The sequence below is a fragment of the Podarcis melisellensis genome, assembly GCF_964234715.1.
Source record: "Podarcis melisellensis genome assembly, chromosome: 15".
NCBI classification, from domain to species: domain Eukaryota; kingdom Metazoa; phylum Chordata; class Lepidosauria; order Squamata; family Lacertidae; genus Podarcis; species Podarcis melisellensis.
The window spans coordinates 44,675,061-44,702,439 of NC_138532.1; the positions used below are offsets into that span (position 1 = coordinate 44,675,061).

Here is a 27,379-nt window from a genome sequence, read left to right on the forward strand (position 1 = left end):
TCGGACACGACTAAATGACTAAACAACAACAACAGGGCCTGGGATAGACCAGGGTGTGAATCCCCCCCTTGGCCCATGAAGCACAGACCAGGTGAGACCTTGGGGGTCAGAAACTGCCTCTCTCAGCCTAGCCTGCCTCACAGGGGTGTTGTGGGGGTTAAGTGAGGAGGGGGGAACCGTGTAAGTCATCTTGAGCTTCTCGGCAGAAAAGGCAGGAGAGAGATGCGACTAAATACACAATAAATAAACAGTGCAAGCGCTGAGAGTATAGCTGTCCTCCAAAATCTGCTGTTCTTTGAATTTTGCAATGCAAATTTCCAGACAGGGAACTTGTACAAAAATATATATGCTACAGTAAACAGTACATCAAAAAGGAACATATAAGTGAAAAGGACAGATAAAAATGCAGAATAATAATAATAATAATAATAATAATAATAATAATAATAATAATAATAATATTTATACCCTGCCCATCTGGCTGGGTTTCCCCAGCCATTCCGGGTGGCTTCCAACAAAATATTAAAATACAATAGTCCTTCAGATATTAAAAGCTTCCCTAAGCAGTCTATCAGGGAATACCGCTTTGCAAATACACAAACACACACAAAAAATCACACAATATCACATAAAATTGTGTAGAAAAATTCAAGAAATTCACACCAAATGTTGCAGATTTTTATTGAGGATTTCTTTTAAGGGGGAAAAGTCACAACCGGATGTGGATACGCGGGGAGCCGAATTTAAGATTTGAAAAATGGGGGGACTGGCAGATTTGCTGACACTTAGCGGCTCCTGAACAGGGGCACACTGGGAAAACGCGGTGCGAATGCCGCCTGTATGTTCTTTCTTCACAAGCTGAGAGAGGCCGGCGGCTTCCGGGGAACACGCAGGCGAGCAACTCTGCGCAACGTGCAGGAAGAGACGCCGTTGCGCAAAAGCAAGGAGTCCCGAATGCAAAACTCAAGAGAGTCAAAAAGGTCACAGGAAAACCACCGCTCTTTGAAATAAGTTATATCTAAGTTAGATAAGCTAGTGAGATGAGTTAAGAGGAGACTGCGGTGAGGTTTTCTACAATCAAGCAGTGCACAAAACATAGATTCACAGGAGTGGTGAGTTGGGAAGGACCCCCTGGGTCATCTAGCAGTCCAACCCCCTGCAATGCAGAAATTTCATGAAATAAAAAATAAAGTTTGTTTCATGTCTGGAACAGAAAGGAGCGTCTCCACCCACATCGTTCAGCCCAGACACTGAGGTCCAGCACCGAGGGCCTTCTGGCAGTTCCCTCACTGCGAGAAGCCAAGTTACAGGGAACCAGGGAGAGGGCCTTCTCGGTCGTGGCACCCGCCCTGTGGAACACCCTCCCATCAGATGACAAGGCAATAAACAACTATTTTACTTTTAAAAGACACCTGAAGGTAGTCCTGTTTAGGAAGTTCTTAATGTTTGATGTCTTATTGTGCTTTTTAATATTCTGTTGGGAGCCGCCCAGAGCAGCTGGGGAAACCCAGCCAGATAATAATATTTTTTTATTTATACCCCGCCCTTCCCAGTTCAGAAAACCGGGCTCAGGGCGGCTAACAACAAATTTAAAACACTTAATTGATGCAACAAAAAACAGCATAAAATACAGTATAAAACGTAAACAACAATAAATAAAAATCAATTTAGAGGGAAAATCCATCCAATAAACATTAGATGATCACCAGGGCTAGCTGGCTAAATTAGACCAGGGGAGAATTAGCTGTGGGGTCTCAGAGTGGGTGATCTTCATAAAAGAGGAGGTGGAGGGAAGGGAAGGGAAGGCAAATAAAAGATCAGGCTGAATTCAAATTAAAAGCCAGGCGGAATAGCTCTGTCTTACAGGCCCTGCGGAAGGAGGTTAAATCCTGCAGGGCCCTGGTCTCATGGGACAGAGCATTCCACCAGATCGGAGCCATCACTGAAAAGGCCCTGGCCCTGGTGGAGGATAGTCTGACTTCCTTAGGGCCCGGGACCTTCAAGCTACTATTATTCATGGACCTTAAGGTCTTCTGCGGGGTAGACCAGGAGAGGCGGTCCCGTAAATACGAGGGCCCTAAGCCACAAAGATAGGCGGGGTATAAATAATATATTATTATTATTATTATTGAATTGTAGAGTTGGAAGAATTGGTAGAGTTGGGCCATTTAGCCCAACCCACTGCCATGCAACTGTTGTAACTTTCAGTCTGCAAGAAATATGCAACCGATGAACACACCCAGCTTCCTTTTGCACCAAAAGGACCAGGGAGAAAACGTCACTCACGACATCATTCTGCAAAGTAAGTTGCGTCCATCCATTGCAGAAGTTAAGCGATTTCGCCACGGCGGATGGCTAATCATGTCGGCGTTTTTGGAGGGAGGCAAACTGCGGCGTAATGGAAACAGAGCTGCGGGACGCCGTGGCGTCTTCTTCCACCCCCAGAGGAGGAAAAGAGGCCAACCCCCCTTTGCCCAAAGCCCTGTTGCCTAACAAGCTTTGCTCGGGCAACTGATAAGCTCAGGGGCTATTTTTAAAACCCCGCAGTGTCGAGGTAAGCCAGGTAAAAGGCGAGGACACCCACACCCAGAGACTCAGCGATTAGGGTGTTATGAGAGCGAAGGAGAGGAAGTTGAAGGAAGGTCTCTCGCTCGGAGTGGCAAGACGGGAAGCGATAGGAAGCCGCAGGCAGATACAGTGGGCACGCAAGTTGCACATTCAAGCCCTTGAGGTCAGCAGGAGGAACATGACACCCCAAAGCGTCTCTGCTTGCAGTTTAATTTTTTTAAAAAATGTTTCTGGTGTTGAGAGCGCCAAAAGAGGCATTTTTTTTAAAGATGCAATTATTTTATTGACGTTCATGTTATTCTTTTTGCTAGGGCATTCATATCCCAGGCTTATTTACTTCTTAATATTTATACACCATGTGTTTGCAAAAAGGAGGGGGAAAGTTAATGCGATAAAATTAGCAATGCCTTGGGGGGAAACAAGAATAAGTCAAGACATTCAAAGTGTTAAAATAGCAATAGACTAAAAGCAGGTTTCTTGCAAGGGGCTTGAGGTGGGACAGACATTCCACACACACCTTTCCCTGCTTTGTCTTCACAACAACCCTGTGAGGTAGGTTGGGGCCACCCAGAGCCTCTCTCAGCCTAAGGTCACACTCAGAGAGCTTCAAGGTCAGGGGGAGATTTGAACCCTGTCTCCAATGTCCTAGTCTTCTAACCAAGAAATAAGGGAGTTCCTACCCAGGGACTTTGTGTAGGCCACCAGCTCTACACAGCAGCCAGCTCCCTCTCCATCTCAGTTTTCCCCATCTGCAAAATGGGAGCTATATTATTATTAATTAATTAATTAATTAATTACATTTGTATTATGACCTACATTTTCGTAGGATCAAAGGGCAGTTAACAACATAAAAAATACAAAATGAGGACGCAAAATACATAACAAAACAAAAACTAGATTGGTTGATAGATAGATATTGATATAATAATATCTTAAATGGGGTTAGGGGAGAAGCACTTTGCATATTTAAACACAGAGTAAATCAATCCACTTTGGCCACAGATATCTGCGCTATTATTGTGCCAGGGTGTGCCTGGGTCTCTCTCGGTCAACACCAGCTGCTGACATGGACCAGCGAGGGCTGTTTTGTAAGTTACTAGTCCCAAAGAATCCCACCTTAATGACGCAGGAGCCCCGGTGAATCCCCGCATCAACACACAGGAGCCCATCTGCGTAGCAAGGAGATAATTCCCTCTCTCGGAGGGATTTGGCTCTGAGATAAGTTCATTAGCAGTTACCACAGCACAGCTATAAATAGGAAGGTGATCTGCAAAAGGAAAAATTGATGGGCGGAGGGAGGAGGAGGAGAGGCCTGTGAGCTCCCTTTGACGTGCATCCCGGGTCGGAGGAAGGAATCCCCCTCACCTGGGCCATCAGCTTGGCCACAAAACAGCTCCCAATTCCACTCCCGCAACCTGATGTGTAAACATGATTTTAAAATCCTATAACTGGAAGGACCCCAAGGACCATCTAGTCCAACCCCCTACAATTCAGGAATCTCAGCTGAAGAATCCCTGACAGGTAGCCCTCCAAGATCTCTTTGTTGTTGTTTAGTCATTTAGTCGTGTCCTCCTCTTTGTGACCCCCTGGACCAGAGCACACCAGGCACTCCTGTCTTCCACTGCCTCCCGCAGTTTGGTCAAACTCATGTTCATAGCTCCAAGAACACTGTCCCACCATCTCATCCTCTGTCGTCCCCTTCTCCTTGTGCCCTCCATCTTTCCCAGCATCAGGGTCTTTTCCAGGGAGTCTTCTCTTCTCATGAGGTGGCCAAAGTCTTGGAGCCTCAGCTTCACGATCTGTCCTTCCAGTGAGCACTCAGGGCTGATTTCCTTCAGAATGGAGAGGTTTGATCTTCTTGCAGTCCGTGGGACTCTCAAGAGTCTCCTCCAGTACCATAATTCAAAAGCATCAATTCTTTGGCGATCAGCCTTTTTTATGGTCCAGCTCTCACTTCCATACATCTGTTGATTTTGTCCATGGAGTTTTCTTGGCAGGGATACTGGAGTGACTTGCCGGTTTCTGCTCCAGGTGGATCATGTTTGGTCTAAACTCTCCACTATGACCTGTCCATCTTGGGTGGCCCTGCATGGCATAGCTCATAGCTCCTCTGAGTTATTCAAGCCCCTTCGCCATAACAAGGCAGTGATCCATGAAGGAGCGAGCTCTCTTTAATAGCCTCCGATAAATTGAAGATACATAGAGTCAGAAGGGATACCCAAAGTCACCTAGTCCAGCCCGTGTAATGCAGGAATTTCAGCTAAAGTATCCCTGACAGATGGCCATCCAACTGCTGTTTAAAAGGGTCTTTCAGAGGGAATCCGTTCCACTTTGATCAATTCTTCCTGCTAGAAAGTTCTTCTGATGTTGAGTCGCCTTCCTTGCAATTTGAAGCCATTGTTCTGAGTCCTCCCCTCTGGAGCTGGAGAAAACAACCGAGACATTTGAAGATGGCTATCGTGTCTCCTCTCAGTCTTCTCTTGACCAGCTACTTCCACCGTTCCTCACAAGGCTTGGTTTCCTGATCATTTTGGTCACCCTCATCTGCACACCTTCCAGCTTGTCAATGTCCTTCTTAAACTGGGGTGCCTAGAAATTGACAAAGGACTCCCAAGTATTTCAATGTTGCATTTTTAGCAAATCCATCCTGGCACCAAGTTACAGCAAAGGTTTGGGTCAAAGAATTGCGTAAATAACACGCATGAATTTGCAATAATTCAATCTCTTAGAGTGGTGACCTTTGGAACTCCCTGCCTATTGACATCATGCCGGCACCCTCCCTGTACTGCTTTCAGTGCTAATGAAAACATTTTTTTATTTAGACAAGCGCATCCAGACATTCAGAAAGCTGCTGCGAGTTTTCACCTAACATTTCAACAGCCTTCGGTTATGGTTGTTGCTACTTCTCCTCCTAGATAATTGTCTCTTTTTCATAACCAGCCTGGAGGGACGGCTTTGTTTTTAAGCAATCGAGCAGCGTGTGAATTTCTAGGAAGCAAATAAATGGAAACGATGAGAGGCAAGGTGCCCGAGAGAAATCGAAAAAGTGCCGTGCAGAACCAGCTGTCGCGGAAGATGCCCGAAACAGTCTATTTATTCCTCGCTCTGCAGGGAGCATCACTATTGACCGAGGAGGTGAGAGGCACCCAGGGCTAATGCCTGGCTAATCGGCCGCCCTCTTTGCGCGAGGCCCTGAGAGCGAGACGCAAATCTGGGCAATAGGGAAGGGGACGCAGAGGGTTCGAGTTGGGCTTAATCCCTTGGAAGGACACCTTTTCAGTGCCAGCTGCTCAGGAAGGGGACAGGGGGAACTGGACGTCCTGCAGGAGAGCAGGAGGGGCACCCAACCCCTTTGAAAGAGGATCAGACCAATTTCCAGAGGAGGAGAGGGCTATGGGGAGGCAGCGAGGCTTCTGAACGCCGGTGGCTGGAAACCACAAGAGGCGAGAGGGATTTCGGGTTCGGATCCCGCTTGCGGGCTACCCATCAGGACGTTGGGGTGGCCATCTGAGGACAGGATGCCGGACCAGAGGAGCCACTGGCCTGATCCTGAGCCAGGCCTGATCTGATGTTCTGGCTCCACAGTCGGAAGCAGTGAGGCTCCTCATAGAACCACAAAACTGGGACCCCGAGGGTCATCTAGCCCAGCCCCCCTGCAATGTGGGAATATCTTGTGTTCGAATCCTGCCTGTGGGTTTGCCCTGGGGGCATCTGGGTGGCCACTGGGAGAGCAGGAGGCTGGACACGGTGGGCCCGCCTTGGCCAGGTCCAGGAGGGTTTTCTGATGTTCTTAAAACAAAGAGGATCTCAGTTTGAAGTAGGAACAGGACTCAGCAATGCTGGGTCAGAAGAAAGGCCCAGAGAGGCCGACAGGCAGCTCCCCATAGCGGCTGCCCGGATGTCCCCAACAGGACACTCGCATGTGCCCCGTAGCCCTCACCCTGGTCGGGGCTGGACCCAAAGGAGCATAGGAAGTGGCCTTCTGCCAGCCGGAACCATTGCTCCATCTAGCTCAGCAGTGTCTGCTCTGACGGGCAGCAACGGCTCTCCAGGATGCAGGAAAAGATGTCTCTCCCAGCCCCACCCAGAAATGCTGCCCAGGACTGAATCTGAGAGTTTCTGGGTGCAAAGCAGGGGCTCTCTCAATGAGCTGCAGCCCCTTCCCCAAGACAAGGAAACCGGATACCCAAGGGGTCCTCCAGACACCCTTTTAATAATGCATTCAATTTAGAATGCTAGAATTGTAGAGTCGGAAGGGACCCCGAGGGTCATCCAGCCCAATCCCCTGCAATACAATGAATATTTTGCCCACCGCAGGATTCGAACCCATGTCCTTAAGAGTCTCGTGCTCTACAAATTGAGCTGTTCCAGTGTTGGCCACTTCCATCGGCACCTGCACTTTGGAACTCCCTGCCTCTTGAGATCAGGTCACCTGCACTCTTTCTGGAGTCTACTAAAAACATTCTTGTTTAGACATGCCTGCCCATAAAAGCTGGTGTGAATTTTAATCCACTATAGCATTTTAACAGCTTCTATATTTCAGTGCAATGTAGTTCCCCCCCCCCGACTTTAATGTTTCATCTTTTTGTAAACCACTTTGAGGTTGGGGGGGAGGGGGGTTCAATCAAGAGGGGGGTTCAATCAAGTATATTTTTTATGAAATAAACAAATAATTATTTGCGCGCAAGACGTTAACGGGGTGGTTAGACTGTAACACTTTTGACACTGTGCCTGCAAAGATTTCATGGTGGGCACACACTTAGTTTATCACTGGCATGTGCTCCAAAGTTTCTGGATAATTTCGTCCAACTTTCCATAGCTGCACAAGTTGCAGTTTATCTTTTGTGACACTATAGCTCAAGAGTGTCCCTCCAGAGGGCAATACTGTGGCAACATTGGAGTAGTTATCGCAGAACAGCTAATATTGCGGAACGACGTGTGAACGGTCCAGTAAAAATCCACTATTAATACACTCTCGTTGCATCAACGTCATGCTACAGAACTCAACTCGACACACACAAAAACACGTCACCAGCCTGGAGGGATCCTAAAAGATCCTCTAATGCATTATATGCCCAACTGATCCCTCTGCTCCGCAGGAGATGGCCTCTCGTAGAACCTTTCCTACAGAACGGGGCCTTTAGTGTAGCGGCACCCAACCTTATTTTTTCGTCTCAGGCAGACGCCATCTCTGCTGCTTTTCCAGGGTTTATCAAAGACCTTTCCTTTCGAAGAAATCTCTTGAGCAAAGATCCTTATCTCATCTTCCCTGGGTGCAAAATTGTTTGATGAATATGGGTGGGTTTTTTTAATTGTTGACATTCTCGTTCATTGCTTTGGAATGATTTGTGGGGAGGAGGTCAAGAATTAAACGGAATCGAATAAATAGAGGGAATGAAGAGCGGGCCAAAGTTCCTGGCAGCTCCTAGCACACGGTCACCCAGCCCAAGCGGGAAGCCTTCAGAATCAATAAATTGGCAAAGATGCATCTTCATGCCCCCCCCCCCGACTCCAATCCTCCAATGCGCGGGGAGCAAGAGGGCTTCAGTTGCAGATGGTCGCAGCATCTCCAGGTGGGGCTGGAACAGACTCTCCACATAAAACCTCGGAGAGCTGCTGCCAGTCAGTGCTGGCACTCCTGAACTGGATGGCTCAATGGTTCGACTTGGTACAACGCAGTTTCTTGTGTTCCTAAATATGGAACGTGAAGATGATGCGGTGTGAGCCCTTTTATAAACAGGGGTAATTCAGAGATAATTCAGAACCATGAGGACTAGAATCTCGCACTGCTTTTTTCAGGGGCTGCAACTTGGTGGTAGATTGCCTCCTTTGCATGCAGAAGGTTCCAGGTTCAATTCGCAATGGCATCTCCACATAATCCTGGGGGAAAGGCTCCCTGCCTGGAACCCTGGAGAGCTGCTGCTGCTGCTGCTGCTGCTGCTGCCAGTCAGTGCGGACAATACTGAGCTAGATGGACCACTGGTCTGCTTTCTACACCCTGTGGTTTGGCAGGGGAACGACGCATCGACAGGAGGCACAAATTTGGGTTAGATGGGTTAACCGTCTGACCTGGGACAAAGTCACTTCCTACATTCCCACAAAGCCGTCTGGCTCGTCAGGAGCAGAGAAAATCTCAGGCCACATGCACTTGAATGCAAACTTTGAGAGTGGAATATACAGGAGGCTTGAATTGCAGTCCTCAGCAATATACAGACAGCTACAGGAGTCAAACCAAGACCATGAGCCGCTGCAGAGAGAAGGGAGAGAGGAAGCATCTGCTAAGGCCCTTCCCCTAGACCTAAGAAGCAAGATTCCGGTCCTCATGGGGCTGGATTAAGAGCTGGATTAAATAGGAAGATAGGAAACTCCCCTATATTATACCAGACAACTGGACCATCTTGGTACTGCCCTCAGACCAGGGCATTCCAAACTTTTCATGTAGGTGACACACTTTGTAGACACACATCATTTCGCAGCAGCATAATTCAGTTTTACTAGCAAACCAGAGGTTAAACCATGGGTAGGCAAACTAAGGCCAGGGGGCTGGATCTGGCGGCCCAATCACCTTCTCAATCCAGCCTGCGGACGGTCCGGGAATCAGCATGTTTTTACATGAGTAGAATGTGTCCTTTTATTTAAAATGCACCTCTCGGTTATTTGTGGGGCATAGGAATTCGTTCTCCCCCCCCCAAAAAAAAATATAGTCCGGCCCCCCACAAGGTCTGAGGGACAGTGGACCGGCCCCCTGCCGAAAAGGTTTGCTGACCCCTGGTTAAACCAACCATTTTCCAGCTCTGAGAGGAGCGTCAGCAGTGTTTGCACGACACACAAACATGTCTCGACACAGCTTGGAAAGCTCTCGTCTACACTAACCAACCGGCAGGCAGCAGTGGCTCTCCAGGGTTTCAGGCAGGAGGGACATTCCCAGTCCCACCTGGAGATAACATTGGGGACCGAAACCTTAGAGCCCTGCTCCCAAACCGGAGCTATTCCTCTCCCTGCCAGAGCCTTGTCTGAGGGCGGAAAGCCACAAAGCTGCAGGTCAAAAGCACACCTGCCCTGGGCAAGCTCCCAAAGGACACACTAGACTAGGGGTCAGAAAACTTTTTCAGCCGGGGGCCGGTCCACTGTCCCTCAGACCTTGTGGAGGGCCAGACTATATTTTGGAGGGGGAAAAAGAACAAATGCCTATGCCCCACAAATAACCCAGAGATGCATTTTAAATAAAAGGACACATTCTACTCATGTAAAAACACGCTGACTCCCGGACCGTCTGTGGGCTGCACTGAGAAGGCGATTGGGCTGCATCCGGCCCCGAGGCCTTAGTTTGCCTACCCATGCACTGACTAGACCTTCACAGAGCCCGTTTGCTTTTGCACACTCCAGGAAGTGACAGAGCTTGGAGACGTGAAAACCTCCCGTTTCTTGACAGCATTTGTGCCTTTAGCCCAAAAGGTTCTCGAAAGTGGCTCCCAAAAAGTCAGCACTAAGGCTCACCATCTAAAAAGACATGGCACAAGAGGAAAAATGGAGGAGGAGGAGGGAGGAGGTAGAAATCAAGCACAACTACTTCAAGTTACTAGTCCCTAAACATTAAAAGCCTTATCATCTCCTCCAACTATTCACACGCTAACTTTGAAAACTCAATGTGGGGACACCTTTCCGCTTCTCTCCAATGCAAGGGAGGTATCCTGGCAAGTCGATCCTTGCGGAAGAGATTCCACAGATGGGCGGAAGCCAGACACAGGCAGAATCCAGGTGCCAGGAGCCTCTGAGCATCAGGGGCCCACCAGAACTCCAGCCAGCCATAGCAGGCCATAAGCCCCCTGGAAGAACACAGGTGCAAACTGAGAGGCGACAGTAACACTCGTGTCATGCCTGCTTCTGACATGCACTCACATGTCTGGTTACGCAACCTGCCATGGACTGCTTGGGTCTAGGGTCACCTAGGCCCTAGGGGAAGAGAGCCCCATGGGGCTACTTCTGAGTAAACAACCACAGGAGGGGGCTCTGGAGCAATACTTTATTCCATTGTGGTTTGCCAAAAAAGATTAAAAAAAACAAAAAATTATCCACAAGGAGCATAAATAACCATCTAGACTTGCAAAAAGTCAAAATAACGACACTCTTGGGATGTTAATAACCCAACAGAAATGAAATAATAATAGACGAACAGCAGCATTTATTCTACTTTATTTGCTTTCTTTCCTCCATTCAACTTTCTCCCTCCCGCGGAAAAGACTACCATGTAGGAAAAGCGCGGGTGGAGACAGAAGACAGCCCCCCCCAGCCGACTTTGCCAGGGAGGACCAATGAGGTGCAGCAGGGACACCCCTTGCGGCCCCTAGAGGGATCGAGTGGAAGTGGGTGGGGTGTGGAAGATCGGGGGGCTGAATATTCAGGGACCCCCTCCCCACCCCCACTATATATATATTTCAAAAAGACTGGTCTTTGCGGGCAGGGGGCCTGGCGTTGTTGCGTCCGGAGGGGTTGCGCTTTGGCGCTGCGCCCAGGGCGCACGGCGCTTGGAGAGGTGCAGGGGGGTCCGGGCCTGCGGGGCCGCCTTACCGGAGGTGATCTTGGGGAGCCCCAGCACGTCCTCGGGGCTGATGGCGGCTTTGCGCAGCAGCTCCTCCTCGGTGCAAGCGGCGGCGGCGGCGGCGGCTCCTCCGCCAGCGCCGGCCCCGGGCGCGCCTCCTCCTCCGGCGCCGCTGCCCTTCTTCACCTTCATGGCGCCGCCGCTCCTGCTGCTCCTGCTGCTGCTGCTGCTCTGTGCGGCCGCGGAGCGAGTGGCGGCGGCGGCGGCGGCGCGCGCGGAGGCTGCTGCAGCGGCGGCGACAGCGACCACGGTCGCCTCGCTCATGCCCGCCCGGCCGCGCGCCCTAAGCGCCTTTGCGGCCGCCGGGCCGCCCCTTCGGGCCCGGCTCCTCCCCAGCGGAGGGAGGAGGGAACGCAAGGGCGCCTCGGAGCGCGTGCAGAGCGCCGGCGAGCGCGAGGTAGGAGAGGTGCTGGCAACCTCGCCGGGCTGTTGTGAAAGGAACATGGCAGAAAGAAGGGCAGCCCCGCGCTCCTTGGAGAGATGGGGGGGCAATTGGAAACAGTGGAAAGGGGCCTCTGTCTGGAGCTGCGAGGCTCGCTGCCGGGCGCCTGCTCTACCTAGCAGGGCTGTTGTGAACATGTGAAAGGAACATGGCAGGAAGGGAGGACTAGGAGGAAGAAGGGCAGCCTCGCCCTCCTTGGAGCAGGTGGGTAAGGGATAAATCTTTTATTATTATTATTATTTAGAATCATGAGGACTAGCATCTTTCTCCTAAAGGGAAGGGACACAGCTCAGTGGTGCATGCTTTGCATGCAGAAGGTCCCAGGTTCAATCCCTGGCAGCCTCTCTAGGTTCCGCTGGGAAAGACTCCCTTGCCTGAAACCCTGGAGAGCAGCTACCAGCCAGTGTAGGCAATACTAAGCTAGATGGACCATCGGTCTCGCTCAGTTTTAATAGAGGCAACTCCCACCGTTCCTATAACACCCAGTGGCTGTGTTCTGCCTCCACTGTCAGAGTGGAGCATCGCAAGTGAGGAGTGCTGCTCTCGCACTCGGGTCCTGCCTCCTTATGGACAGCAAGGTTGGTCGCTGTGAGAACAGGAAGGTGGACCAGATGGGCCCCCGAGGCCTGATCCAGCTGCAGCAGGGCCCTTTTGATGGCCTCAACATCTGGAGGGCCACAGGGGCCCCCTTGCTGCTCCAACCCAACACCCACAGGAGGCCCATCTCCAGCTGCTGCCCCACCTGCCCAAGAACGACAACCCTGCAGAAAAAGAATCCATCCAACCAGACTTTTATTGAACATCCCTAAGTGTCCTTTGGTAGTTGGTACATGCCATCCTCTCCATCAACAAGGGCAGAATTTATGCCAACATGCCAACTTTCCATGGCAAACCAAGGAGGAAGTCCCTTCATAGCCCTGCAAGTGAACAAGATTTATTGGGGGCCACCCTTAAAATGACTGGGGGGGCGCAGAAATAGGAGAAGTGGCCCATTCCACCCCACTGCATTCTTCCTAAACTTATTTCTGCAAAAAGGAAAATCTGTTTTTAAAAAAGCACCAAATCCACAACCCCAGGGAGATAATATTTCCCAAACCATCAGTTTGGGTTACAGGTAGGTAGCCGTGTTGGTCTGCCATAGTCAAAACAAAATTTAAAAATTCCTTCCGGTATCACCTTAGAGACAAAGTAATTTTGTTATTGGTATGAGCTTTAGCACAAGAAAGCTCATACCAATAACAAACTTAGTTGTTCTCTAAGGTGCTACTGGAAGGAATTTTTTTATTGCATCCGTTTGGGTGTGTGATGCGATTAATATTTACATCGAATTTTAGAAACAATAGCTGGCTACTGAAGTATTTCATTACACATCATTTATTTGCTGTTGGCTTGTGGTTTTCTCAAAACTCCTCATTTCTTCATTTGCCCTCTGCCTAAGACATTTTCGGCACATTTAAACTCCTTATATCCAAACATACAAATTTATACTTATTTATGTTGTGGGCGCCTGGGTTTTTTTTGTGTGTGTGGACTTTGCAAAGAGTGAAGACAATATTGTAGGATCAGGAGAGTCTGGATGGGGTAGCTGGCTGCTGGGGAGGACACGGTGATGAATTTCGGCTTTTCACTTTTCGCTTAGTTTTCACAGAGTGTTTGTAGTAACGGGATGCATCTGTGCCTTCTATATAAAACAACGGAAGTTGTTTCCAATGGCAAGAATAATAATATCCCAAACGCCGCAGTGTTCTTCTTTGGATGAGCCCATCACAGTCTCGGCAGCACCCTTTGAATCCAGTGGCCTCGCAGGGAGGGCGGTGGAGATCAGCTGCTACAAACTCAGATCAAGGGGAGGACGGGACCCCATCCCAGGAAGAGGGAGAGGGTTGCATCCAGACCCCTCTCTCGCCCCTGCATTGCCCTCCATCACGCACACCCCGGGCGCCAACTTCTCCAGGCAGGGCGTGTGTCTCAGTCCACCTTGATGGCCGCTTTCTCGCTCTGCCTCATCTCCCGGCCGATCTTCACCAGTGACAGCAGAATGGGGACGGCCATGGGCAGGAAGAGGGGGATGTAGATGGCGAACTTCTGGTCGTCGGGGAAGTAGAGGAGGTGGAGGAGGGATGGGTCGAAAAAGGCCCTTTCCGAGGCGTTGATGGCGGCCTTGCTGGCCTGGAAGGCAGAGTCCAGGCGTCCCTGGCTGAGCTCAGCCAGCGCCTCCTGGGCGAATGCCACAGCGTGGTACACCTAGGGTTAAAAAAAAAAGGGCGCAGGGATCAGGCTGGGTTTGCTGGGCCAGGACATAGTTTGGCGGCAGGACAGCTGCTTTGCATGCAGAAGGTTGGCACAGAGCAGCTTCCTCCTTTCTATTTATTTTATTTTATATCTTTTTAAAAATATTCATTTTTCATTTTCGTTCATTACATACATCTGAAATTCTTAACATTTACTAGAGGAGGGAGAAAGGTTGTTTTCTGCTGCTCCAGAGAAGCGGACACGGAGCAATGGATCCAAACTACAAGAAAGAAGATTCCACCTAAACATTAGGAAGAACTTCCTGACAGTAAGAGCTGTTCGACAGTGGAATTTGCTGCCAAGGAGTGTGGTGGAGTCTCCTTCTTTGGAGGTCTTTAAGCAGAGGCTTGACAACCATATGTCAGGAGTGCTCTGATGGTGTTTCCTGCTTTGCAGGGGGTTGGACTCGATGGCCCTTGTGGTCTCTTCCAACTCTATGATTCTATGATACTATATATTCCTCCCTCCCTCTCTCCCCTCCAAGACTTCCCCCAACTTGCGTTTCTGGTTTGCTTATATTTTCACCCACTTTGCTATCTCTCAACAGAAAAAGTTTCTATTTAAATCAGCCCTGAATTCGGAACCTTTGTCCTTCATTTGAAACTTTTGTCTTTAGGGGAAGGGCTGTAGCTGAGAGGGAGATCCCCTGCTTAGAATCATAGAGTTGTAATGAAGATGATGGAGTTTATGGAGCTGGCTGATCTCACCGGAAGAATCCGCGACCAGAAAGAGGAATACCAAGAAGATTGGAAGAAATTTAAAGACTATTTGAATAAATATTGTAATATTAAAGATATGTAACCACTTGAAAGAACTAATTAGGCCTAGGATTAAATAAATAAATAAGAAAATGTACGATAAGAAAAGTTAGGAAATTTGATTATGACCGCAATATTGTTTTATGAAATAATGATATTGGAAACTACTACATTTAATTACAAGGAAATTCAGATGGAAGAGATTAGAGGAAGTCAAGTAATATGTCTATGAAGATGGACTTTAATTAAATCATTAAGTTTTAGTCTATGTGGTGGTATATGGGATGTTTGAAGTATTTTATGTTCTTTATTCATTCTTTTTCTTTTTTTCTTATTATTGTTTATTTTTTTGTTATGTTTTTGTACAAAAATTAATAAATATTGTTGGGGGGAAGAATCATAGAGTTGTAAGGGACCCCACGGGTCATCTAGACCAACCCCCTTTCAAGGCACCACAAGACTTGGCAATTGTGGTCGCAGCAACGGGCTCAGCACAGGACCCCAAAGAGGGAGGCAAACTGGAGCAGCGCTGCCCCAAAAGACCTGCCTGCGATTTTACCTGAGAAGCCACATCGTCCTTGATGACGATGTTGCTGATCTTGCCCAGCAGCTGAGCCAGGGAGGTCAGGGTGGTGGAGACGGTGGCCACGTTCTCCACCGTCCGAGCCCACAGCAGGCGGTCCAGCTCCCAGTCGGAGAGACCCTCGTTCCCGGGGCTTTCTAGGATGGCCCCCTCCGGCAGGGGACCCGGCAGGATCCCAAACAGCAAGCTGCAGAGAGGAAGAGGCCCAGCGAGCAGATTTAGACACCAGCAGGTTTATCTGTTGCTTCTGCAACAACAGTTTTATGCACCGCTCAGGGCAACAGATTTATAGACGGCTTAATGCCAAAACCACACAGATTACAAAATACAGAAAACAGCAACACACAAGCACTAGAATACAAACACCTGTAATCAAAAGATACAATAAACAATCCCCTGAAAATATTGAACTACAGGGATGTGGGCAGCTGTCGTAATAGCAAGTCGCCACACCAGAAATTCCGACGAAAGAAGAATGGCAGACGAAATTAAGGGACTATACAGAATTGGACAAAACGACAGGAAGGATTCGAAACCTGCGGGACCAGAGATTTACAGAAGATTGGAAGAAGTATATGAATTATTTGAAGAGCGACTGTTACCAACAAATTATGCTGGTAGGACTACAAGAAGTTTTGTAAGGAGAAATATACAAAGTATTACAAAGTAGAAAAAGACAGAGATATTGGTTAGGAGTTTGAAATGTAATAGGGAAAATAAGAAATGCATACTAAGAGATTAGATTGGAAAATTTTCAGACAGGACTGATGGAAGTAAAAAAAAATGAGTAAGATGTAAAAGTATGTTTAATTATTGTTGAATATGGTACGTTAAAAAACTAATAAATTTATATATATACTGTATATAGCAAGTCGCCACACCAGCCCATCTAACTAAGCATTGCCTGCACTGACTGGCAGCAGTGACTCTCCAAGGTTTCCAGCCCTGCCCTATGCCCCTGGGCCTTCTGCATGCGAAGCGATGCTCTGCCACTGAGCTACAGCCCTTCCCCTGAAAATAAAAGCAAGTTCCTAGTCCTCATGGTGCTGAACAAAGAGGAACCTGGGACCTTCTGCATGCGGAGCAGGTGCTCTCAGGGGGTTGGGCTAGATGACCTTTGGGGGTCCCTGCCAACTCTATGATTCTATGATCCGTAAAAACGCACCGCAGCTGCGCCAGAAACACCTCCATCACCCGCGTCATGTCGACATCCACCCTCCTCGGGAGGGAGGTCTCATTGGCCGTCTCACGCTCCGTGTTGTACACCTGGAAACGAGGGAGCCATTCATTTATTCACATACAAAAGGACCACCATTGCATTGAAGAAAAATCTCCAAGTGGTTTATGACAAAAATACACATAAAAGCATACATAAAATGTTAAAAGGCAGACATCAATCACAATGGAAGGCCTGCACAGGCCTGGTGCAATAGAAAGAGTTTTCCATAGTATTTTGATGGAAATGATCAATATTATCAAAGAAACTGGTTTGTTTTCCAAAATCAACATTGCTGGGTATTTTTGATTATACCTATGTAGACATATTGTCAAAAGAATTGGTTTTATATATGATCTTGGCAGCTAAGAGCAACTGCAGCTCAGTGGAAAACAGGCCAAAATAGGAGACTAGCCGTTTGGTACCCTCTGGAACAGGGCTAGAATGGAGAAAATGGGGCATAATTTGAGATGTTAATGAGGACTAGAAACTCCAGGTGCATTTTATACTGTTTGGTACTCCTTTGTGAAATATATACAACAGAAGCATCATGTTCAAGACAGCGCTTGTTGCAAGCCCGGCAAACCAGGAAGTAGACTTGACAATCAGATAACACTGATGTTCTTTATGGGATGGCCAAATTTATCCTCGCTTTTTTCTTTCCTGCCTCGGGCTTCGTTATTTTCACCCACATGCAACTGCGCTCATTCTGTGGGCCTGTTTTACAGTCCGTCCTGCCTTCCATCTTCTCGTTTTCCTCTCTTTTTATAACTGTCCTGTCTGTTTTACATACACCATAAAATGACATTTAAAAAACTAGTTCTCCAAAAAAGAAAACAGCAGGTGCCTTAAAAGTAAAAAAAAAGCAAACAAAAAACCAGAAGGCGCCTATCGAGTCTCCAGTGGCAGAGAGTTCCACGGGGCCAACGACACTAAAGGCTCAATTGCTCATTGCTCTCAAGCAAGAAATGACTTCTCAATTTCACTGCCCGCTTCCTCACCATGATCCCGCCCCAGCGGGGGCTGTGGAAGGCGTTGGTGGGGACGGAAGCGCCATCCTTGTCCTGGATGTAGAGGGGTGAGTGCAGGCGCTCCGGCACGTAGAGCAGGAAATTGAGGACCGGGTAGAGCGAGGAGGCGCTGGAACCTGCGGGAAGGGAGAGAGAGAGAGAGAGAGAAGGATGTTTTGGACTACAACACCCATCGTCCTGCACTGGCTGGGGAACTGGAGTCCCCCTATGGAGAGCCAATATGGGAACAATGATTGCACTTGTCCATGCCTCTGGCATAAGTCCAGTCATACATACCCTTGTGAATAGGTTGGCCAGTCAGGGTCTAGTTTAAAGAGCCTATCCCATCTGAGCCAGCAGCATTCCCTTGCCTATTAACATTTTTATTTTATCTGATGAAACCGGAAGCCACTCGGGGGCATCGATTTGCACAGAACGATGACAAGAGATCATTTGAAAAGTAGTGGTAAATGGAAATCTCAGGACACACCGACAAAGGAAGAGTGGATTTGTAAATTAAGTGAGCATATAGAATTGGCAAAACTAACTTCAGTTATCAATCAAATCAAAAGATAAGAATGGAGTGGAAGTGTTTCGAAGATTACATGTCAAAATGTTGTTCTAAAAATGACACGCTAATAGGCTTAGAATAAAAAAATGTAAGCAATAACAAAACCAATAAAGAAAGAAGGAAAAATCAGAATGTAACAAAAATAATTTATTATAGAACGCAAGGAAAAAAGGTAGAAAGAAATTGAGTTGAGTTGCTGTGGAGGGAAGTAGGGGGTGGGTTTTATAAGTGTATAATTAAGTAGCTGTTGTAATTTAGATACTATATTTTATGTGAGGGAATCATTGGGAATTTTGGTTATTATGTATATATGTTAAGTTTCAATAAAGATCTGGGGGGGGGGGGGGATGAAAAGTAGTGGTATCAACCACTAGGCAAATTAAGTGACGAGGAGAAGTCATTGGTGTTAAATGCCCCAGAAACTAAGGACTAGAATCTCATTGTTTGAGGTTATGGCATAGTGGAGTTGTTCCACTGATTCTTGGTATGTTCAGATCTCTTTTTTTTAAATAGGTGCTACAGTGAGTTCTAAGACCTGAAATATTCTGGGAGTAGGACGGTGGCCTCTTCCTTACAGTGTTGTTGGAAGATATTCTGGGTGTGGGCTTGGAGAGCGATGGCTTTTAAACCGTGTGCGTTTGCTATTTTCTTTGATATTGTGGTATGTATTTTTGCATTTTTATAATGTAAACTGTCCCCCTGGATGGCACTGGGAGTCATTCAGTGCCTGTCTCAGCCTAACTCACCTCGCAGGGTTGTTGTGGGGGAATTAAACAGGGACAGAATTGTGTTGCGCCACTGTGAGCTCCTTTGAGAAAAGAGGTGGGATACAAAGGCAAATGCGTAATAATTAAGGGGCCAAAACTGGACACTGGTTCGCTTGGCCTGGCCTGCTGAGGGCAGCAAAGGCTTCTGGGATCTCTTGGGAAGAACTAGCCGACCTAACCAGAAGAGTCCGCGACTAGAAGGAGGAGGAGCATCAGGAAGAGTGGATTAAATTTAATGCCTATTTAGTTAAATATGTTAAATTAACTGAAAACTGCTTGCAGATACTTAATTGGCTTAGGATTTTATTTATGTTAAGTGATGAATTTGTATGTTTAATTTCATAATGTGAAGATCCAAGGATGTTAATGTTTAAGTTAAATTTTATAAGAACTGCGATTTGGAAAACCGTTAAAAGGATATGCAATGAAATTCAACCAAGGGGAAGCGAGGAAGTCACTTGACAATGTTAATACAGTGGTGCCTCGCAAGACGAAATTAATCCATTCCGTGAGTCTCTTCGTCTTGCGGTTTTTTCGTCTTGCGAAGCACGGCTATTAGCGGCTTAGCGGCTATTAACGGCTTAGCGGCTTTAAGAAAAAGGAAACAAACTTGCAAGAACTCGCAATATGTTTCTTCTTGCGAAGCAAGCCCATAGGGAAAATCGTCTTGCGAAGCGACGCAAAAACCGAAAAACCCTTTCGTCTTGTGCGTTTTTCGTTTTGCGAGGCATTCGTCTTGCGGGGCACCACTGTAAGAGTAATTTTCCATAAGGCTATGGTTTATGTTTGTTTGTCTTATGTGTTTGTTTGTTTATAATGTGGTGAAAACCAATAAAAATTTTTGGGAAAAAATAATAATAACCAGCCACCCCCTCCCTGGTTGGGAGAAAGAGGGACTCACCCAGCCTGGCTTCCACGGGGTTGATGACGTGCGGGAGGCTGTGGGCGCTCAGGATGTAGCTGGAGGAAGCAGCGTCAAAGCGGGGCGTGACCCCCAGGGCGGCGTAGTAGAGGATCTGCAGAATTAGGGGGAAAGATGTGGCCGTAAGCCCCCCTCGCAGGGCAGGGTGCTGCATGACCCCCAGCCAACTCGCACCCGGCACTCACCTGAGAGTCCACGGAGAACTCGGCCAGTGTACTCAGCTTCCCCAGGAGGGGGTCCACGTAGCGGTGAATGGCCCCCTCAATCTCCCAGTGGACGCTGTGAGCTCTTGGGTCAGGGTTCAGCAGGCTGAAGGTCACCTCGTATCCTGCAGCAGAGCGGAGGGGGAATATATTGACTTACTCATAGAATCAGCTGGAAGGGACCGCAAGGGCCATCTAGTCCAACCCCCCTGCAATCCGAGAATCTTTTGCTCAGTGTGGGACTCGAACCCACAACCCCAAGATTAAGAGCCTCACACTCTACGGACGGAGCTACTTGTTTCGTAAAATTTATATACCTCTTGACTGTTTAAAACGAACCCACAAGGGGCTTTACAAAAACAAGGAAATGATAAAAATATCCACTGGGAGAATTGACCAAGAATAAATGCTACTAAAGAAACGATGGTTTGCTGCCCAAAATTAACATCGCTGAATGTTTCTGACGGTCAAAAGAATTGATCTTGGCAGTTCAAATAGCCATTGCGGCTGAATGGAAAACTGTCCGAAATCTGACACTTGGGGCCACTCACTCCAAATGGAGTCACAGTGCAGAAAATTAGGCAACGCTGGAGACTTCAGCAGGAACCAGAACTTCCAGGCCCTTTTAACATGATTTGGTATTCCTTTGTTATGTGCCCACCCAACCTCTTTAATCCGAAGAATTTGTACTCTTACCGCAATATGTCTCTGAGTACCACCCATCGCAATGTGTTGCCACAGCCACTCTGGATGTCTCCCAACAAATTAAAACATACGGGTGCCACATAAAACCCCATTCACTTTCGTAAGGACTCAGTTGTTTAGCGTGGCAGCATCTGGACTTCGGAACTCCCTGCCAATTGATATTAACTAGGCACCTTCACCATCAACATTTCAGTACCTGCTAAAAGCTTTCCTGTTTAGACAAGCCAGTCCAGGTGCTTAGAAAGTTAAGGTGAATTTTAATTTCTTTCAATCCACTGTTGTTTCAACTTTTTGTACTCTTTAAATTACTGCCATAAATTGTGATGATTTTATGGTTTTCTCTTTTTTTGTAAACCGCTTTGAGGTTTCTTCTACAATCAAGTGGTGTTTAATGAAATAAATCAAGTAAATACACAGCAGAACCATCTTTTCCAAGGCAACCTCAGCCCAAACTTAGCAAATCTGGAAACAGATTTCATAAACCAGATCAATGCGATATTCTTCACTGGCACCTGCAACTGTGCTCATTCTGTGTGTTAATTTACAGCTCTGTTTTTCATCTTTCAATTTTCATCTCTTGTCCAAACTGTTCTCTCTGATTCATATACATTACAAACCGAAATAAACAAAATTTTATGGAAAAAATATATGAAAAAATGGCAATAATTTAAGACTTTCGAAAATAGCAATGGACTAAAAACAGACAAAAACTTGAATCGGTTTTCTAAACATTCTCGCCCAAAGAAGAATGTTTTCAGCAGGTTCTGAAAAGAGGGTAGCAAAGGCGCCTCCTTCATCTCAAGAGGCAGGGAGTTCCAAAGTGCAGGTGCTGCCACACTAAAACATCAAATTCTTGCTAATGCGGAACAGCTGAAAGAATGCCAGTTCCGCCGATTGAAGCGGATTGAGTGGGCATAGATGGGGCAGGATCTTCTCAACAGGCCAGCATGCTTGGCTCAGAGGCAAAAGAGGGGGGAGAGGTTTTCCTGGCAGGCAGAAATTCCACAGGTGCAATCCCAGCAGATAAGGGAGATTTGATGGGTTTCTGTTGTGCCACTGTGCAGTGCTTGAAGTCACAAGACTCTGTTTACATTCCAGACTGCTGGAAGTCTCACGGGAGATGGGAGACGGATGTTGATATTACTGGTTTCCCGTTTCTTTGTACCAGTTGCCTCTCTGCTTTCACAGAGAGAAGATGTATATTTCTTTTCTGTCTGCGTAGTTAGAAATAAAACTCTTAGCAATGTAGCTCGTATTTCTTTTCCTTCTACTGCTACTTGTATACTCTGCATAATGGGAACAGGCCTGGAGCCTCACCAAAGGCTTAGGCCGTTAATCACCATCGAGAAGACTCAACCAGAGGAGTAGCTCGGTCAAACGGAGATTCCAACAAGACTCTCCAGCTGGGAAAAGAGAAGGTTCTCTGCCCGCCAATCCCTACCCAGACTGGACTTGAAAGGGCGCTTCCACTCTGCGCCCAGCTGGCCAAGGGGAACGCGGTCAGAGAGGGCCTCTGCGATGGATTCCAGGCTGAAGGACATGGCACGGGCAACTTCTCGGACCTGGGCGTCCACAGCTGCCAGGACGTCTCCCGAGCCCCGAGGCGCCCGCACCACTGCGCTGCGCCGCTTGCTGATGTAGACGGGGACCTCCTGCAGAGGAAGAAAGATGGCAGTGAGCAAACTACAGTGAGTTAGTTCTGCACAGCAGCCCTGCAAGGCGGGACAAATCGCACAATTTTGCCAGAACAACATATAAAGCATGGAGAGCCAACTCAAAATGGTGTTAGCCGCTCTGAGCCCGGCTTTGGCTGGGGAGGGCGGGATATAAATAAAATGTATTATTATTATTTGCTGCATAATTTAAATGCCCCCTTTCCATAAAGGGGATTTTCCCACCCGCCGGAGGGTGGGGAGTAGCAGAGAGGGCAGGAGAGGGGCAGTCTACCTGTGGCAGGAGAGCAGAGTTTCTCGGGATCACGTAGATGGTGAGGGAGCCCACAGCAGCCTCCTGCGCTGGAAGGAGCCCCTCGCCCGCCTCTGGAACGAGAAGAGGAGGTGAGGCTGTGGGGTTCCCCCCATCCTGCTATGCAGAGGGAAAGCCCCTCCCCAAAAGCCCACCTACTCACCAGGACCTCCCCTTCCCCTTTGGAACTCCCTTCCACTGTGTATCAGACAGGCACCTTCTCTATGGTCTCGCTAAAGACTAAAGACACTCCTCTGTCACATGTCAGTGCAGGCCCTTTCTCCCTCTGGGTCTCATGGGGCTCTGATCCAGGGCAGGGAGAAGTGGCCAGAGGGGGTAACGGTCCCGCGGCAGTCACCCCAAAATCCTCTGTCCGCATCCCTCATGGAGAGGATCGCACCCTGATCCTGAAGGAGCATCTCCATCCCCATCGTTCAGCCCGGACACTGAGGTCCAGCGCTGAGGGCCTTCTGGCGGTTCCCTCCCTTTGAGAAGCCAAGTTACAGGGAACCAGGGAGAGGGCCTTCTTGGTGGTGGCACCCGCCCTCTGGAACGCCCTCCCACCAGATGTCAAAGAGAAAAATAACTACCAGAGGCAGCCCTGTTTAGGGAAGCTTTTAATGTTTAATAGGTTATTGTATTTTAGTGTTCTCTTGGAAGCCACCCTGAGTGGCTGGGGAAACCCAGCCAGATGGGTGGGGTATAAATAATAAATTATTATTATTATTATTATTATTATTATTATTATTATTATTATTATTATTATTATTATCCTCCTAGCTGAACCTTCTTGCATGTTCTTCCCAGGGGTTCTTGAACTTTTTCCTGCGTCCCACGGATACCGGCTCTTCAGAATCTGACAGTCATTGACACTTCCAGCACCCGCCCCCCCCCTGCTGCCCCCTTGCCTCTAAGTGCCCCCCAGGCAATCCCGCCTGCCCCCCAGGAGACGCCACCGCCCACTTGGGGAACCTGTGGTCCACCCATCTCCATCACACGGATCAGAGCCTTTACCTGGCACCGAGGCCCGGGACAGAGTCTTCTCCTCCTGGGAAGTGGCTCGGCAGTAGGAGATCTCATAGCGGGACGTGACGCTGGTCTTGGCTGGAGGAAGGAGACGGAGGATGAGGCCGTCTGCTCTGCGGGTGACAGTCCTCAGCCAACCCCTGGGCTGCTTCCGAAACCCAACCGTAACTGGGTCCCCAGCACCCACCCCCAGCACTCCTTCGGGGATAGCAGGGTCCCGTTAACGGCAGAAAGCCTTTTGGGATGCAGAGTGAGCAGCGTTAATGCCGTTGATTCTTGCTTAGACAAGGCCCTTCATCCGTTGAAATCACACAACCCCAGAAATGCTTGCAGGTAAGAAAATAACCGAAGTTTTTTATTGTAGGAAATATAGAACTTGGATAGCAACGTTTATAGTTCTAGTCCAGGGGTAGGCAAACTAAGGCCTGGGGACCGGATCCAGCCTATTGCCTTCTAAATCTGGCCTGCGGACGGTCCGGGAATCATCGTGTTTTTACATGAGTAGAATGTGTGCTTTTATTTAAAACACATCTCTGGGTTTTTTGTGGGGCATAGGAATTCGTTCTTTCCCCCACAAAAAATATAGTCCAGCCCCCCACAAAGTGTGAGGGACAGTGGACCGCCCCCCTGCTGAAAAGGTTTGCTGGCCCCTCTAACTAACCAAACCAGAGAAGATCGAGACAGCCCATGCTGGCTCCTTCGTTCTCTCAGAGGATGGTGAAAGAGGAACTCTCAGGACTGAGTGAGATGTGTGGGGAGGAGGCAGGCTTTTAAAGCAGAGGTCGGGTGGCCACCTGCCCCACGCACAGTGGACCATCACCTGCAGAGCCAGACCCTGAAGGAACATCAACCAACTCACGGTTCAAGGGGATCTCGGCCTCCTCTGGTTTCCTAAAGGGCAGTTTCCGCTCCAGATCTCCTGGAAGGGTCCCCTTGGCAAACACCACCGAGACGGGCATCGTCAGCTGGAACTGAATCCGAAAAGTGCAACATCAGCAGGTGCAACCATGGGCAACCTGCCCGCAAGGAGGACCTGAGCTCTCCCCACGAGATTTGTAGTGATGCTGTTTGGGGCTGATCAAATCCAGGTCAAAGTTCCTAGTCCAGAAGATTTCGTGGGACGGCCAGATTAATAATAATAATGGTAACAACAACAACAACTCTGGGCGGCTTCCAACCAAATATTAAAAACAATACAGCATCAGACATTAAAAACTTCCCTAAACAGGGCCACCTTCAGCTGTCTTTTAAAAGTAAAATAGTTGTTTATTGTCTTGATATCTGCTGGGAGGGCGTTCCACAGGGCAGGTGCCACCACCGAGAAGGCCCTTGTAACCTCACTTCTTGCAGTGAGAGAACCACCAGAAGGCCCTTGGCGCTGGACCTCAGTGTCCGGGCTGAATGATAGGGGTGGAGACGCTCCTTCAGGTATACAGGACTGAGGCCGTTTAGGGCTTTAAATGTCAGCACCTAGCAAAAGGCAGACCCCCGTAGCACATAGGAGGAGTCTGGAGGCAACAGTATGATGCACCGGCAAAAAAGGCTAATACTATTCTGGGCTGCATCAAGAGTCTTAGTCTTGCTCTATTCTGCCCTGGTCCGACCCCACCTGTTCAGCCAAATAAGCAGATTTTGAGAGGTGACATGAGAGCTGTCTCCAAATATCTGAATTTCCATTTTTGTCTGCTCCTCCAAAGAGTAGGACCTGAGCCAACGGATTTAAGTTAGGATAAAGGAGATTCCAACCAAACATCAGGATAAACTTTCTGACAGTTTGGCAGCGGAACAGACTCCCTGGAAAGGTTTTTAAAGAGAGGCCATGTGCCAGGGATTCTTCAGATGAGATTCCTGCATTGAAGTGGGCTGGACTAGATGACCTGTGGGGGACCCTACCGTTGTATGATTCTACGAGGGGCCTGTTTCCGGCTCTGCAGGGGACCCTTGGAGCACAGTGCTGAGGAGGGGAAGAGGCAGGGTGTGTCCTCACCAGGAGGGTGTCCAGCTCAGCGATCTCCGAGTAAGGCAGCGCAGCGCGGTAGGTCTCTGTCGTCTTCCACCAGAGCGGAAGCCCCACCACGATGGCAATGGCGGCAAAGGAGAGAGCAGCATATTTCCCTCGTGCCTTCTCTGGGGAGACATGGAAGGGAGGAAAGGGAGTCTCTGGTTTGTAAAGGGCACACTCGGCCAAAGATCTCCTTGGTTCAGTTCCCAATGGCAGAGGAACCTTTGGAACTCCTTGCCTATTGATTTTGAGCCAGCACCTTCCCTGTTCTCTTTTTGGTACCTGCCAAATACATTCCTGTTTAGAGAAGCCTGTGCAGAGGCTTAGAAAGCTGGTGTGGATTTTAACCTGGTTTAGTATTTTAACTTTCCACACGTTTTTAATTAATGTTGTGAATTTTTCCTTGATAATTTTATTGTTTCCTCTTTTTGTAAACTGCTCTGAGGTTTCTTCTATACTCAGGTGGTGTATAAATTTTATGAATTTTATAAAAATAAAACAAATAACCTCCAAATCCTGCAAAGGCATGCATAGTTCACGCAAAGACAGCCTTTGACATTCCGGTTCCAGATTCCAGTCCATCTTACTGTGGAGTTTGGGTATTTGATTTGGCTCCTTTTGCAGCCAGCGGCCACCAGGTCCTGTGGCGGTGAGTTCCACAGTTCAGCTGGGCTATGTGTAAAGCGAAACCCTCCCGCGCCTGCCCCTCCCCACTGAATCTACCTCCCATTCACTCAAACGGGATAGAAAATACATTTTCCTACAAACCAGGCGATCCTTATAGGATTTACAGGCGAGTAAATCCCATTGAACACAAGGGGGCTTGCTAAATTCGGATGGAATCTGGAGTGACTCCGGTGCCCGGACACCTGGGTCCCTGTGCCCCTACCGACATGGGTCTCAGACTCCTGGGTCCCCTCCCGGACACCTGGGTCCCCTCCCCTGCCGACATGGGTCTCGGACTCCTGGGTCCCATGATCCCGGACACCTGGGTCCCTGTGCCCCTGTCCACATGGGTCTCGGACTCCTGGGTCCCCTCCCGGACGCCTGGGTCTCCTCCCCTCCCCAACCTCGCACCTGCCGCATCAATGGCTGCAACGGCGCTCGCTTCGGCCGCCATCCTCGCTCCCGGAAGCCGCTGCCGGGCTGGCGTAGCCCTGGGGCGGAGCTCAAGGCCCCCAGGAGCAATTAACCCAATCAGACGCGCGGTAGAGATGAGCAGCAGGGAAAACATCCAATCAGAGCTCCCCAAAGGCGCTCCCCGGCTGAAGCACCGCTTGCCCGACCCTAGATAAGGGCAAGCCGCGGTCTACCCAATGAGTCGAAGCCGGAGGCGGGTCAGCCAATCGTACGCCGCCGCCTAACGGAGCGACAGCTCGACTGGCCAGGGGAGAAAATAAATAGCCAAGTAAGGCCCGCCCTTCAGTACGGAAAGTAGAAGGGAATAAAAAAAATACAAGAAAGGAGAAACGCTTTTTTTAACCCTCTCCTCTCCTTCAAGGCAGATTGACCAGAAAGTTCAACATGGTTTGAGAAGTTAACATGTGTTTGATTTCTTTTTAGTTACTGCTGATTTTCACCATCTGTGAAATGTTTTTTAAAGACCTGCTTTTACAACTTTAATGGCTCTGCCTTAGAATCACAGAACCGTGGAGTGGGAAGGGACCCGCAAGGGTCATCTAGTCCAGCCCCCTTGCAGAGACCTCGGGTGCATCTCCTCAGCATGAGAATCAAACCCACGGATCCCATT

At 48.5% G+C, this 27,379-nt stretch overlaps 2 protein-coding genes across 2 annotated transcripts in view; both read right to left on the minus strand.

Annotated features, from left to right (window-relative positions):
• UNC119 (unc-119 lipid binding chaperone) overlaps window positions 1–11,339 on the minus strand; it is a 28,114-nt gene extending 16,775 nt beyond the window's left edge. The window contains exon 1 of the mRNA XM_081889628.1: window positions 11,137–11,339. Within this exon, the coding sequence (XP_081745754.1) occupies window positions 11,137–11,299 (163 nt within the window). The 5' untranslated portion in view covers window positions 11,300–11,339. The remainder of the gene's footprint in view (window positions 1–11,136) is intronic.
• Window positions 11,340–13,442: 2,103 nt separating this feature from the next.
• On the minus strand, window positions 13,443–26,823 carry PIGS (phosphatidylinositol glycan anchor biosynthesis class S). The gene is made up of 12 exons (XM_081889527.1): window positions 26,707–26,823; window positions 25,615–25,754; window positions 24,487–24,598; window positions 23,616–23,705; window positions 22,584–22,675; window positions 22,078–22,288; window positions 19,914–20,056; window positions 19,708–19,822; window positions 17,460–17,605; window positions 16,408–16,508; window positions 15,219–15,429; window positions 13,443–13,853 (listed from the first exon to the last, which is right to left on the minus strand). The coding sequence occupies exons 1-12, from the start codon at window positions 26,747–26,749 to the stop codon at window positions 13,578–13,580; spliced, it is 1,680 nt and encodes a 559-aa protein (XP_081745653.1). The 5' UTR covers window positions 26,750–26,823; the 3' UTR covers window positions 13,443–13,577.
• Between the last annotated feature and the right edge of the window lie 556 nt (window positions 26,824–27,379).